General features: G+C 64.4%; 1 protein-coding gene across 1 annotated transcript in view; it reads right to left on the minus strand.

Annotated features, from left to right (window-relative positions):
- Positions 1-280: 280 nt before the first annotated feature.
- Positions 281-12,880, minus strand: part of KCNH2 (potassium voltage-gated channel subfamily H member 2) — a 32,292-nt gene continuing 19,692 nt past the window's right edge. The window contains exons 5-15 of the mRNA XM_047096044.1: positions 12,234-12,445; positions 7,474-7,902; positions 6,632-7,019; positions 6,135-6,334; positions 5,440-5,692; positions 4,115-4,308; positions 3,738-3,837; positions 2,857-3,129; positions 2,596-2,782; positions 2,095-2,272; positions 281-797 (exon numbers count right to left, since the gene is read on the minus strand). Of these exons, the coding sequence (XP_046952000.1) occupies positions 648-797; positions 2,095-2,272; positions 2,596-2,782; positions 2,857-3,129; positions 3,738-3,837; positions 4,115-4,308; positions 5,440-5,692; positions 6,135-6,334; positions 6,632-7,019; positions 7,474-7,902; positions 12,234-12,445 (2,564 nt within the window). The 3' untranslated portion in view covers positions 281-647. The remainder of the gene's footprint in view (positions 798-2,094; positions 2,273-2,595; positions 2,783-2,856; positions 3,130-3,737; positions 3,838-4,114; positions 4,309-5,439; positions 5,693-6,134; positions 6,335-6,631; positions 7,020-7,473; positions 7,903-12,233; positions 12,446-12,880) is intronic.

Raw genomic sequence — 12,880 nt, forward strand, 5'->3', positions numbered from 1 at the left:
ATCGGGAACTCCTTGTGGGAGTCAGGAGGCCTTGGAGATGCCCCACGGCAGACCCCAGGGAACACCTCTTCTGCGCACGCTCCACCCCCAGGTATCAGGGCAGCCCCTGCAGACCCTGCCCACGCAGACAGATACGCCCAGAGTCCCACGGAGCCCGGCGCATGCGCACATGTGTGAATGTGAACGCACGCTACAGCCGGCCCAGGGCCGCACGGTCCGGCACCCTGGAGCCTCCTCAGGATAATTATTTATTATTCATAGTCATCAGCATCTTCATTAATTATTCATATGATCCTTAATTATTATCCTTAACAATAAGAGCAGTAAATAGCAGAAAAGTCCTTGAGGTGCCTAAGGCCCAGGGCCGGGTGCCTCCGGGCAGTTAGACCAGCTAATGCCCCCAGGGCAGTGGGGAGACCACAGACCCCCGTCCACTGCCCGGCCCTGTCCCTGCCCCTGCCCCTCCTATTGGGGCCCAGGGGACTGCAGGAAGAGATGGGCCCAAGGGCTGGGTGGGGGGGGGGCTGTGCCTTCATGTTCCTCTCCCCTTTCTTGGCCAGGGCCTCCCGGGCAGGGCCTCTGAGGGGAGCGGCCCAGGCAGTGCGCTGAACCCTGGGTGAGCCACGTGTCCACAGTGGGCAGCCCCACTAACTGCCCGGGTCTGAGCCATGTCTGTGCAGGGGCTGGGAGGTGAGGGCCCCCAGCTGGCCCGGCAGGGAGAGGCGTCGAGTGGGGCCGTCTTGGGGGAGCTCTGGGGTCCCCGGGGGGAGCTCCTCCAACGCCATGAACTGGGAAACCTGCAGAGAGAACGCAGTGTGAGCAGACGAGGAGCCTGTGGAAGGGGAGTGAGGGGACGGAGGGGGCTTTCGGGTGAATAGAGAGGAGGGTCAAACGACAGAGAGGGTCAGGAGAATTCGGTGACAGAGGACTGGGGAACAGAAGAGGGCCCAACGGGACAAGGACAAGGGCCGAGCCACACAGGGCGGGACCTGGAGCACAACAGGCAAGCGCTGGGGTTGGAAGAGGAGAAATGCACTCGCAGCGGGCAGGAGCCAAAGCGGGCAGCCGGGAGCCCTGGGAGTGGCCCCTGACACAGGGGGAGCCCAAGGCTGCAGCCACTCCCCTCTTCCCCCCAGGGAACATGGCAGACGAATCCAAACCCAACCCAGAATAAGGGGCCCTGAGTGGGGACAGGAAAAGAAACAAGGCCCCTTCCTCCAATCTAGAAGGCACTCAGGGACCTAGAAGCAGAGGCAGGCTGGCGGCCAGGCCCCGGAAGGCCGGGGAGAGTGCCAGGGCAGGCGGGAGGGGTTTGTGGATGCTGACGAGCATGCTGGGAGAGCTCCGCGGGGGAGGCCGTGAAGGGAGACTGGCACATTTGCTGACGTGGGCCCTGGTGTCTGCAAACAGGAGCAGGCAGCATATGGGAGGGGGAGCGGATGCCAGAGGAAGGGGGGAGCAGATCCCAGGCCACCTCTGGGAGCCAGAAGAACCCCCTTCTTGGGGCCCAGACGCAGCTGTCTTGTCGGGGGGCCGGGAGCGCACAAGTCCACTCAGGAGAGGACGAAGGGCAACAGAGGCCCTCTCCCGTGGGAGGGGAGAGATGCGGGCCAGAAGCGCCACCTTGGGGCTCAGCCAAGGCCATCGCGACAACCCTGCAGAGTGGCTGCCGTGAGAGCCACAGGTGGGCAGCGGAGCCAGAGCCGAGCAGCGGCTGGTCACAGCAGGGACCCCGTGCCGGGGGTGGACTGGCACGCAGCACCCACCACCAGGCCTCGGAGACCCCTCCTGGCCATGACACAGTCCCCCTGAGTAGATCTAGCCGTTTAGGTGACCCCTCTCAGCCCGCTGGTTTCCTTGGTCCTGCTGTTTGGGGGCTTTGGTTTGGGGGCTCTCCTGCCTCGCCCTGTGCCTGCAGCTCCCGAGGCAGTCCTCCTCCAAAAGTCCAGCCCGGGACGAGGGCAGAAACGGGGGTGGGAGGAAGCTGAGGCCCCGCGTTTCAGGAAAAGGACGGCAAAGCAGGTTTGAGTGGGCCGGGGGCAGAAACGGCAAGGGCTGGGGTGCCTTGGGCAGGCAGAGGGCTCTGGAACTTACCTGAGAAAGCGAGTCCAGGGTGAGGGTGGGGATGGGGCTGACGGGCAGCAGAGAGGAGGTGGAGGGGGGGCCGGGCCCCGGGGTGGTCACAGCACTGTAAGCAGGTGGGACCAGCGTCATCTGCCTCTGCAGCAGCTGCAGGACACTGGCCATGTCTGCACTCAGCCGGGTCTCCAGCCTGGGGCAAGAAGGAGGAGGATGCTCTGGCTCTCGGGGATGTGGAGACGCCGGGTGATTTCGGAACCACCTTACGGACCAGCCAGCTGGTCCACCCCAGGCTCCCTCTCCATTCTATGTGTGCGGTCCCTCTCTCAGCACTGAACGGGAGGAGGGGGTCAGGGTGTGGCCCACACGGACAAGCCCACACGGAGCAGACACCCTCCTTTCAGGCTATAATACTACCAGAAACCAAAGATCTGGCGCGCGCGCGCGCGCGCACACACACACACACACACACACACACACAGGCCCCGCCCCCTCGACACACAGAGCCGCCCTCACCTGTTGAGCTGCCTCTGAAGGGCATCCAGCCTGCTCTCCACGTCGCCCCGGGGCCTCCGGCTGGGGCTGGACAGGGGGATGTTCAGGAGGCTGGGGGTGGGGGCAGGGCAGCGAGGCAGCTCCTGGTACTGGCGGCCCCGACTGTCCCCCCAGAAGCTGAAGATGTTGGACACTCCTGAGAAGGCGCCTGGAGCCAGAGAACTGGGTTGAGGCCAGGTCAGATGCCACGCCCCACCCACCTGAGCCGGGCCCCCACCCTACCTGACAGCGGGTTACAAGTGTCACTGCTCTTCTCCCCTTCCTCCGTCAGCGGCTCCCCACCCGGCGGCTCTCCGGGGGGCCTGGGGCTGGAGAAGGGCACCAGGCGGAGGGGGCTGGAGCTGCGGCCTGGGCCCTCATCCTCACTGCTCTCAGGGCTGGAGGGGCCGCTGGATGGGCTCTCCCCCCACGGTCCCCCTGGCCGGCCCCGGCTACTCGGCCCTGCCCCCGCCCGGCCCGGCCCCAAGGCCGACACCTCCCCTGGCTGTTCCGGGTCTGTGGGAAACAGAGAACGGGCCTCAGAGAAGGCAGGAGGCACGGAAGGGGAGAGGAGGGGAGGGGACCGAGTAGGCCTGGGAGAGGGCTGCGCCAGGACGTCCTGGTTTGTCCCCGGTTGTTTCCTCCGCTCTTCTTACCCCCGGCCCCCTCCAACCCCGCCCCCCCCACCACCCACGCTCAAGCGGAATGAGAACCCCCGGGGGGGGAGGGGGACCAGGTCGACTCTGACTGCTGACTGCTGGGCGGGGCTCTCTGGGACCCCCTGCGCTGGCCCCCTCGCCCTCCTTTGTCTTTCTCTTCTGCCCTCATGAGTTCAAGGCAGCGCCAAGCCGCCAGCCGCTTGAGGCCCAAAGAAGCTTAGGTCGGCACCCAGGAGGGTGGAAGAGGGCCTCCCGGAGGAGGTGCCAGTTCAAGTGGGCATTAAAGGGAAGTGGACAGCGTTGGGGCAGTAGGGGCGAGAGAATGGGGAACACTGAAGGTAGGGGCACGAGAGTCTGCAGAGCTACGCGCAGTTACCGCCCGCCCCCGCGCCCCGTCCCCCTCCCTTGGACCCTGCCCTCCCCCCCCCCCCCCGCCCCGCCCCGCCCCCGCCTCACCCGCCTCACCCTTGTCGGTGCGCCGGCGGAAGGACAGCTTGCGCCTGCGTTGCCTGTTGAAGCCGCCCTCCAGCTCCGCGCTGCCGGGAGACCCAGGGATCATGTTGGTCTAGAACCAAAAGCGGTGTCAGGGCCCTTCCGCGCCCACCTGCCCTGCCAGGGTCAGCCCCAACCCCCTCGTTAACGCAGAGAACGTGGAGCCCGGAGCACCCGCCGTGAGGAAGCTTTCCCCGCGCAGATGCTCTGCTCCGCCAAGAGAGCTGAGGCCGGGCCTTTGACCTCCTCCAGCTCCGATACGGTTTGACAGGCAGGGAAACAGGCCCAGCGAGGTCACCCCAGTCGGGGGCAGCCACCAGGGTACAGCCTCCTCAGGGCAGCCCACTCACGTCCCGCAGGTTGAAGGTGATTTCCAGGCTGGACCAGAAGTGGTCCGAGAACTCGGGGTACATGTCCAGCACCTCCAGTAGGTCATCCCGGTGGATCTTGTGCAGGTCGCAGTAGGTGAGGGCCCGCACGTCCCCATTGGACTTGCCGGGCCGAGCATACAGGTTTAAAGGCTCTCCAAAGATGTCATTCTTCCCTGTAGGAGGGACACCAAGAGTAGGGGCTCAGCCCCTGCGCAGCAGTACAGGGAAAAGGCATCTGTCTTCCCGGCATTCTCAGCCTGGGCTGGGGGCTGGAGGCTGGGGGCCTCCCCTTGGGCTGGCCACCCACCCACCAGCCCCAGCCCCCAGAGCCAGGGAGGGACTAGCCAGCCCCATCTCCCCGCTGCTCCCCAAAGCAGGATTTGTTCAGTATGGCCATCGGTGCCGTGGGGGCATAGAGGGCTTGGACCTCCTTGCCTTCCAACAACTGGGACCGGCCAGCGGGACCAGCCTGGATACACCCCTCTCTGCCCATGGCCCTGGCTTCCTTGGGTTCTAAGTCCACTTTTACCCCCCTCCAAACCCTATGCCCCAAACACCATCCTGGCCAATCACTGCACCCTCATAAACAGGGCCCTTCAAGCTATAGGTCATAACACAGCAGCGAAACAAGACCAGCATTTTTGTTTACCAAAAGAAAATAGGATAGCAAAGCTGATCACAGCACAGAAGACACCAGAATGTATCACACGCACTAAAGCTAAGTGTTACATAGTGAAACTTGGGTTGTCTGTTGTGTTCGGGCTGTTTGTGGAGTGAGTATAGGTGTTGACTGACCTGAGAAATAAAAATCTAACATGGCCCCCTGTGATGCATCTGCCCTGAGGCACATGGCCAAGGGAAGGACAGGCAGAGGACAGGAAGCCCCCTGCCCAGGCACAACTGGGAGGGAAGGAGGGGTGAGACTCCCTTTGCTTTGAAGATGGTGAGGGCTGGGCTGGGCTGTATCACCTGAGGCCGCAGGGAACTGAGTAAATTTCCTTAGTAAAATCAGATGCATAACCTCCCTCCACTGCCCACTTTGGAGTATCTGGATTTGGTCCTGCCTTCAGGAAGCAAGAGCGTCGCTGCCTGTGGGGAGAGCCTGTAGGGAACAGAGTCTAAGGAGCCTCAGAGTTCAGCAGCCCCGCCCCACGTGGGGCTCCTCTCCACTGCCCCCCCCGTGGAGGGTCTAAGCTTAGGTGAATTACTTGCAGGCAGGAGTGGGTCCACGGCCCCAACAACCGTGTCCTGAGAGCTCTCCAGGCCTCCACCTAGCACCCGGTCCCCCGCACCTAGCCCCGTACCCAGGATGGCCACGACAACGTCGCCCCGCAGGATCTCAATGGAGCCCCGGGAGATGAAGTAGAGGGCGGTGAGCAGGTCCCCAGCATGCACCAGCGTGTCCCCTGGCGGTGCATGTGTCGTCTTGAACTTCATGGCCAGGGCCCTCAGGCAGCCCTTGGTGGCCGCTCGGAAAGGCTTGCAGTGCTGTAGCAGCGAGCGGTTCAGGTGCAGACAGATGTCTGCCTGCAGGCACTCGGGGAAGCCTTTCAGCACCTGGGGGCGTTGGGCTGGCTCAGCACGCTGTCTTCAGGCCCCGCACCCCCCACCCCGAGACCCTGAGAGGAGCATCAGAGAGTCCACCCCTTCTAGCTGGGCGCCCTCGCTCGCCCTCCGGGAACGATGCTTCCCTGCTCTCAGCCTCCATTCTCTAGTGTGAGGTGTAGAGACCAGCTCCTGCCTGGGGCCGTCGTAAGGATTAAATGCTTTGCCTGTACGGAAGGGCCTGGTTGGGCCCGCCCCACAGTGAGAGTTCTCCCAGTCCACGAGCTCCGCTATCAAAAGCAGAACGTACTTCTCGGGGTCCTTCTAGGCACTAGCACCGTGACCGCCTGAACCAAAGAACGTGATGCCGTTGGACGTGCTCACTGCATCCAGGGAAGTCTCACTGTGACCCTGCTCCCTCCAGCCCACCACCGGCGAAGCCGAGCGGCCTCACCGCGTTCATATCGATGCCGTTGGTGTAGGACCAGGCGTGCTGGAAATACTCCTCGAGACGCTGGCGGAGGGGGTTGGGGATTTGGTGGAAGCGGATGAACTCCCGCACCCGTAGCATCTGCGTGTGGTAGCGGGCAGTGCCGGAGTACAGACGCTGGATGATGGCCGACACGTTGCCGAAGATGCTGGCGTACATGAGGGCTGGGGGCGGGGTGAGTGGGGACATCAGCATCGAGGGACCCCGCCCGCCCCTGCGCCGGGTCGACGACACACGCAGTCACATCTCAGTGGAAGCACGCACGAGAGACGCACAAACACAGAAGCCCAGGTCCACGTGCCCTTGGGCTCTGCCTTGAGTCTCCGCCTGGTGTCCCAGCCCCCACACATGCTCTGCTCCTGGTCTCAGGGCTTCCCCCCACCGCCCCCCACCGCCCTGCTCTGGCCCATCTCGGGCTCTTCCCAGACTCCGGGCCACCCCGCCCCCGAGGACACACTCACAGCCAATGAGCATGACACAGATGGAGAAGATCTTCTCCGAGTTGGTGTTGGGGGAGACGTTGCCGAAGCCCACGCTGGTGAGGCTGCTGAAGGTGAAGTAGAGGGCCGTGACGTACTTGTCCTTGATGGAGGGGCCTCCCAGGCCGCTGCTGTTGTAGGGCTTGCCGATCTGGTCGCCCAGGTTGTGCAGCCAGCCGATGCGGGAGTCCACGTGTGGCTGCTCCATGTTGCCGATGGCGTACCAGATGCAGGCCAGCCAGTGCGCAATGAGCGCGAAAGTGCACATGAGCAGGAAGAGCACGGCTGCCCCGTACTCCGAGTAGCGGTCCAGCTTCCTCGCCACACGCACCAGCCGCAGCAGCCGCGCCGTCTTCAGCAGCCCGATCAGCTGCGGGGTGGGGGACAGACGTTCAGTGCGGGAACAAGGGAGGAGGGAGGGGGCACTGGAAGTAAAATCCCCAAATACCTCCTCCCAGGGCCTCCTAATGACGGAAGCTCCCATTCCCTAAGCCCGGCACACAGTCCCGTTAATCTCTGTCCCAGCTTTGTGACAAAAGGGGGGCTCACGGTCCCCCCGGTGAGAATGGGGCTCTGGAAGATACAACACCCACCCTTAGGCGCCCGCCTAGAACCCCCACGAGTTCCCAGGCCACTTCTGTGTGATTAGAACATGGCGGCCTCTTTGGACGGACAAAGACAAAAAGGCGGCCTCTCTGGCCCTCTGCCTGGGGAGTGGCTCACCTGGAGAGGGACAGTGGCCAAGGGGCAGCTGCCCCCTGTACCCCCTCACCTTCTCTCCTTTTCCCGGTGCCCTCCCGGCCCCGGCCTCCCTGCCAACTTGCCTCCTCAGAGCCAGAGCCAAAGATGAGCAGGTCGAAGGGGATGGCGGCCACCATGTCGATGAGGAACCAGCCCTTGAAGTAGTGGACGGCGATGCGGCCGGGGTGGCTGACCACCTCCTCATTGGCATTCACGTACGTGGTGCGGAAGTTGATGAGGATGTCCACGATGAACATGATGTCCACAATGAAGTCCACCACGGCCAGCGGCTGGCAGGCGTAGCCACAGTCAGGGGCCGTGGAGCCCTCTTCCGTCTCCTTCAGCAGGAAGGCGGCCGAGTAAGGTGTGAAGACGGCCGTGTAGATGACCAGCAGCAGGATGAGCCAGTCCCACACGGCCTTGAAGGGGCTGTAGTGCAGGATGGTCCAGCGGTGGATCCGAGGCGCCTGCAGCTTATACTCTGGCAGCACATCAGCCCCCAGGGACAGGACCTGGACCGGTAGGGAGGGTGGGGGGGCAGGGGTGAGGAGATGACGTCCCACCGGAGTCCGGGGCAGGGGAGGGCGAGAGGTCTCCAGGGTGGCAGCAGACGACATCTCTGCTGGGCCTCCAGGGAAGAGACCAAGCAGGGTAAGGGGGAGAGCCGACAAGCTCCAGTCGGAATGCCCATCCCGTGGCCACCTCGTGACCCAGGCGCTCCACTTCCCCACGGGGCACGCGGACCTGCTGTCTGGATACCTGAATTCGGAGCACCATGCAGTGATACCCAGACGTGCTACTCCCCACCAGCTATGCGCACCCATAGCTATGGTTAGAACTCTACCGCGTGACCTCGCCCACTGCCCCCAGACACCACATATACAACACACACACGCACACACACGCACACATCACTCCCCAGACCCAGGGCAGCCCTCAAGCTCTGCCTTCCCACACACCTACAAAGGCCCACGGAAGACCTAACCCAGCCATACTCATGCCCACGCGTACACAGAAGGACACGCACACAGGCAAATGTTCAGAAGTGTCACACCCAGTCCTGCACAGGCTCACCTCACATCCTGCCCTCTCAGAGGCAGGCCTGCCATCCACACCAGGTGGCAGCAGCCGTGTCGTTCTCTTCCCAAGCCAAACTAGGAAGGACTGAGGCCAGCCTTCCCACAATGGGCCAGGAGCCTGTCTGTCCCCCGTTGCCCCCTCCTGCCCCCGAGAATCCTCTCTTACGGACATCCGACTCAACCCAAGAGCCCCCCCACTAGGCCCTCCAGCCTTGGCCCTGCCACCCCTAGGGAGCCAAACCCAAGGCCTCAGCCAGCCCCTTGAGAACCAAGGTTACTGGCCCTGTTCCAAGAAGCACTGAGTGCTGGGGCCCCACATCCTCAGGCCTCTGGGCTGGGGACAGTTGGGGTGGATGGAACCCCCAAAGATTCCCATTCATACTCAAGCTGGGGATCCCCTGGGCCCACCATCACCAGATGGGCTGTTTGGAGACCATCCCCTTAGAGGAAGTAACTGGAAGGTAAGACGGGCCGTGGTTAGGGGTTTGGCCACCCTAAAGTAGATATGGGCAGCTCCAGAGACGTATGATGTGGGCAGGGGGGAGCAGCTGGGGGCTGGGGGACGGGAAGAAGCATGTGTCTTGCCCTGCCTTCAGCCCTAGCTGCTTTGCTCCTTAAGGCAGAGAGCATGAAGCAGTGGCCTTTCATTGGTCACATGAGGATTGAAAAAATGGAACCAGCCAGGGCTCCCACAGACAACGGGTGGAAGAAGGTGCCTGCCCCTGGATGGGGCTCATCCCCAAGCCTCAGAGGCCAACAGCAGTGACCCTACCCCCACCCCAGAGTCCACACATAGCAAGGCCCAGTGCACAACCGCACACACACGGGGCAAGCCTGGGACTCACGGCCTGGACCCACACCTTACAGGGGCCTGGCCTTGCTCTGCAACCACCAGCTTACCATACGGCCTTGGGCCAGGCATGTAACCCCCCTTGACTCGTGGTCCCACAGAATACTGAAGCTTATTTACGCCAAATCCCGGGTCCTCACCTGTGGGTGGGCTTCTTCCCCCCCACACCTGCTCCCCTGCTGGGAGGAGCCCAGGACCCAAAGCAGAGTCAGGTGCAGGTGGTGGGTGGGATTCTCAGCCTCACTCCTCAGCCGCCTCCCACTGCCCTGAGCCTGCTCCAGGCTGACAGAAGCCCCTGGGGGCAGAGAGGTGACTCCCAGGAGGTGCCTACAGAATCATCAACCTGGGGGAAGACAGCACAGCCACCAGCACCTCAGGCTGCCAGGGAAGAGGTGATCCAGGTGGTTGAGTTCCGGTTGCCCTCACCGCCATCCAGTGGCCTCTGACCCCCACCCTCCTCAGACCCTTGAAGCAGCCCAAGCCTCCCTCCCCCACCTCAGGGCCCACCCCGGCACACAGTGGGGAGCATTAGAGCCCCAGGGCCAGGCCGCGCCGGTGTCCCACCGTGCTCCTCTCCTCCTCCTCCCCCTTCGCCCACCGTCATCGTCTCTGGGCACCCATCTCATTCCTCTTCTCCCTCTCCTCCTTTTGCATTTGGAGTCAGGACCGTGGGCCAGGGAAGCCATGGCAGAGGGAAAGCCCTGGCAAGAGAAGCACTGTCCACCCGGGCACAGCCGGTCTGGAGGAGAGCGAGCAAGGGGCCAGCGGTGGGCTGAGCAGAGCAGCAGCCCCCACGGCTCCCCCGAACCATCCTGCTTCTCAGAAGCCCTCTTCCGGCCCGGCCCCGGAGCCAGAGCCTTCCAGGCCGCACCCAAATTGCCACCTCGCCACCGCCTGCCTCAGTGCCCCGGCCCGGGGAAGGGGGGGAGTGGCTGGGGGGGGGGGGGAGGGTCACCTACCTCCTGGGCCACCAGGCTGGAGATGCGCACGGCCCGCCTCACCCGGCCTTTCTGGGCCCTGGGCTGCAGAGCCCCTGTCCCGCTCGCCTTCCCTGCTGGGGCCGCCATGGAGGACTGGGCTCCCCCCAGCCTGCCCGCCCTGGAGCCCGAGGGCCTGGCCAGGGCCCCACCTGCGCCCCAGCAGCAGTCCCAGCCCAGGCTGCGCCCCAGAGGCTGGCGGCCTGGCGCCCAGGGCCGTCTCTGGCATGAAGCCAGGGTCGCTGGGGCTGGGCCCCGGGGCTGGGGTCACCCTGGCAGTGAGTGTGGACAGCAGCCTGCCTGGCTCGGGCCGCCCATGGCCCCCCGGTGCGGGGCCCCCCGCTGCCAACGTGCTGCGCCCTGCCCGCCCGCCAGCCCAGCAGCAGCTCCGCGGTCGGAACCTCGGCTCCTCGGCCGGCCCCTCCTCCCAGGCCCCCACCCCCACCCCCGCCACACTGGGCTCCCCCGCCCTGCCTGGGCTGGCCAGCGGCCCCCTCCCCCGCGGCCCGATCCAGGGCTCCTGCTGCAGCCGCTCCCGCAGCCCGCGCCCCTCCCCCTCCCCCCGGCAGCCAGGCCTGTCACCGCAGATTAATGGTCTCCCCGACACCCCCGCCCCTCCGGTCCAGTGCCCAGCCAGCCAGACTCAGACCGACACCCAGAGATGGAGAGACCGCCCGGTGACAGGCAAAGCCAGGAACACACACACGCACGCTGCCACATATAGACCAAAAGCACAGACCACAACGCGACAGGCACAGGCTGCGGGCGCAGGAGCAGGGCAGACAACCGGGGCTCCAGGTGGGAACGAGAGGCAGAGGCAGGAGGGGGAGAGGGGCAGGCAACCAGATATGGGGCCTGGGGTGAGGGGGAACATTCTGGAGTCAAGGCCAAGGGGCTGGAGACCTGGCAGGGACCCAGAGAGCCAGAGGCAGCGGGAGCAGGGCCAGGAGGAGGGCCGAGGAGGCTGGCAGCGACAACAGCGGGCGAAAGGGGGCAGCTCCCTCCCTCGGGCCAACTCAAGGAGCTGCCGAGGAAGGCGCAGGAGGGGGGCAACAGAGACTGGGGCTCAGCAGGTGCGGCCCAGGAGCCCCCACCATCCCGGGCTCGTCACCTACTGCAGGCATCCCCACTCAGGACCCTCTCCCCCACCCCACCCCCAAGGCCAGAATATGAAGGAGTTGGCATGGACCGGGCGGTGGGGGGTGGTGCCAGCAACCTTGCTACCGGGGGACCAGGAGACCAGGCTGGTCCTGCCACAGGACGGTCTTGGGCAGTGCCCCCAAAGGCTGGTGGTCTTCTCTGGGACTTAATCCCTCTGTATCAGGGCACCCACCATCATACCCTCCCCTCCCCTGTCCCGTGGTTTGGGGACAGGGATGCATACCTCCAAGCCGTTCAAGCCCTAGCACGGGACCCCCCCACCTCCCTCTAGCTTATCACGTCGGCCTAGAAGAATCAAGACCCCTGACCTTGACCTCCGTGGCCCCTTCTCATTTGAAGTCTCTTGTAAGTTTGCCCCTAGCCCACCCCATACCTCCTTCACCACACCCAGTGAGCAGACCCCATCGCGTCCCTGTGGCTGCCTTCTCCAGCCCACCTTGTCTCAACTGCCTTGTCCCTCCCGTGCCCCATCAACCTGTTCTCTGTATCTGCCCTATCCCAAGGTCCCTTCCCTTCCTCTCTCTTTTCCTCCCCTTCTTTCCCCTCCCCTCTTCTCCCCTCCTCTCCCCTGAAGTCTCTCGTCCTCAGGACCTCTCAGACTTGTCTCTCACCCCAGCTCTGCAATCCCCCACCCCACCCCCAGCCAGGGGGTCTGCCCACCCTCCAGAGGCCCTCACGGACCAGGCCCCTCCACCACCCCCCTTTGACCACAGCCCACTCCCACCCCCTCCAAGCTCCTCCAGGGTGAGAGGAGAGCCAGGGAGCTAGGCACGTACCTGGGTGACCTTCTCAGTGACATTGTGGGTCCTCTCCTTTATCTTGGGTGCTATGATCTCCCGGTCACTGGTGGGCGAAGCCAAGAAGGGGTCCCCCTTGAGGTCCACAAAGTTGAGGGTGATTTGGGGAATCTTGCTAATGGTACGGTAGCGCACGAGGTCGGAATCTGACGTGGAGTTAAGCAGGCCGCTGCGCAGGGGGTGCATGGCCCCTGGAGTGGAGGGGAGAGCCGGGTCAGGGTGGCAGGGAGGGGTGCGTGGCCCCCGGAGTGGAGGGGAGAGCCGGGTCAGGGTGGCAGGCAGGGGTGCATGGCCCCCGGAGTGGAGGGGAGAGCCGGGTCAGGGTGGCAGGCAGGGGTGCGTGGCCCCCGGAGTGGAGGGGAGAGCCGGGTCAGGGTGGCAGGCAGGGGTGCGTGGCCCCCGGAGTGGAGGGGAGAGCCAGGTCAGGGTGGCAGGCAGGGGTGCATGGCCCCCGGAGTGGAGGGGAGAGCCGGGTCAGGGTGGCAGGCCGGGTGTGGACTAGGCCGTGGGGTACAGTGAGTCAGTGAGGCCAACTCAGGAGACAGGCAGTCACTGAGAACAAGGCCAGAGTCCTTGCCACTGTAAGGAAGCATGCCATGGCACAGCAGTGAGGTGATGGAGGAAGA

This window comes from Lynx rufus, unplaced genomic scaffold (genome assembly GCF_022079265.1).
Source record: "Lynx rufus isolate CCGP_SWC_20201006 ecotype Redwood Valley unplaced genomic scaffold, mLynRuf1.p SCAF_4, whole genome shotgun sequence".
Classification (NCBI taxonomy): Eukaryota; Metazoa; Chordata; class Mammalia; order Carnivora; family Felidae; genus Lynx; species Lynx rufus.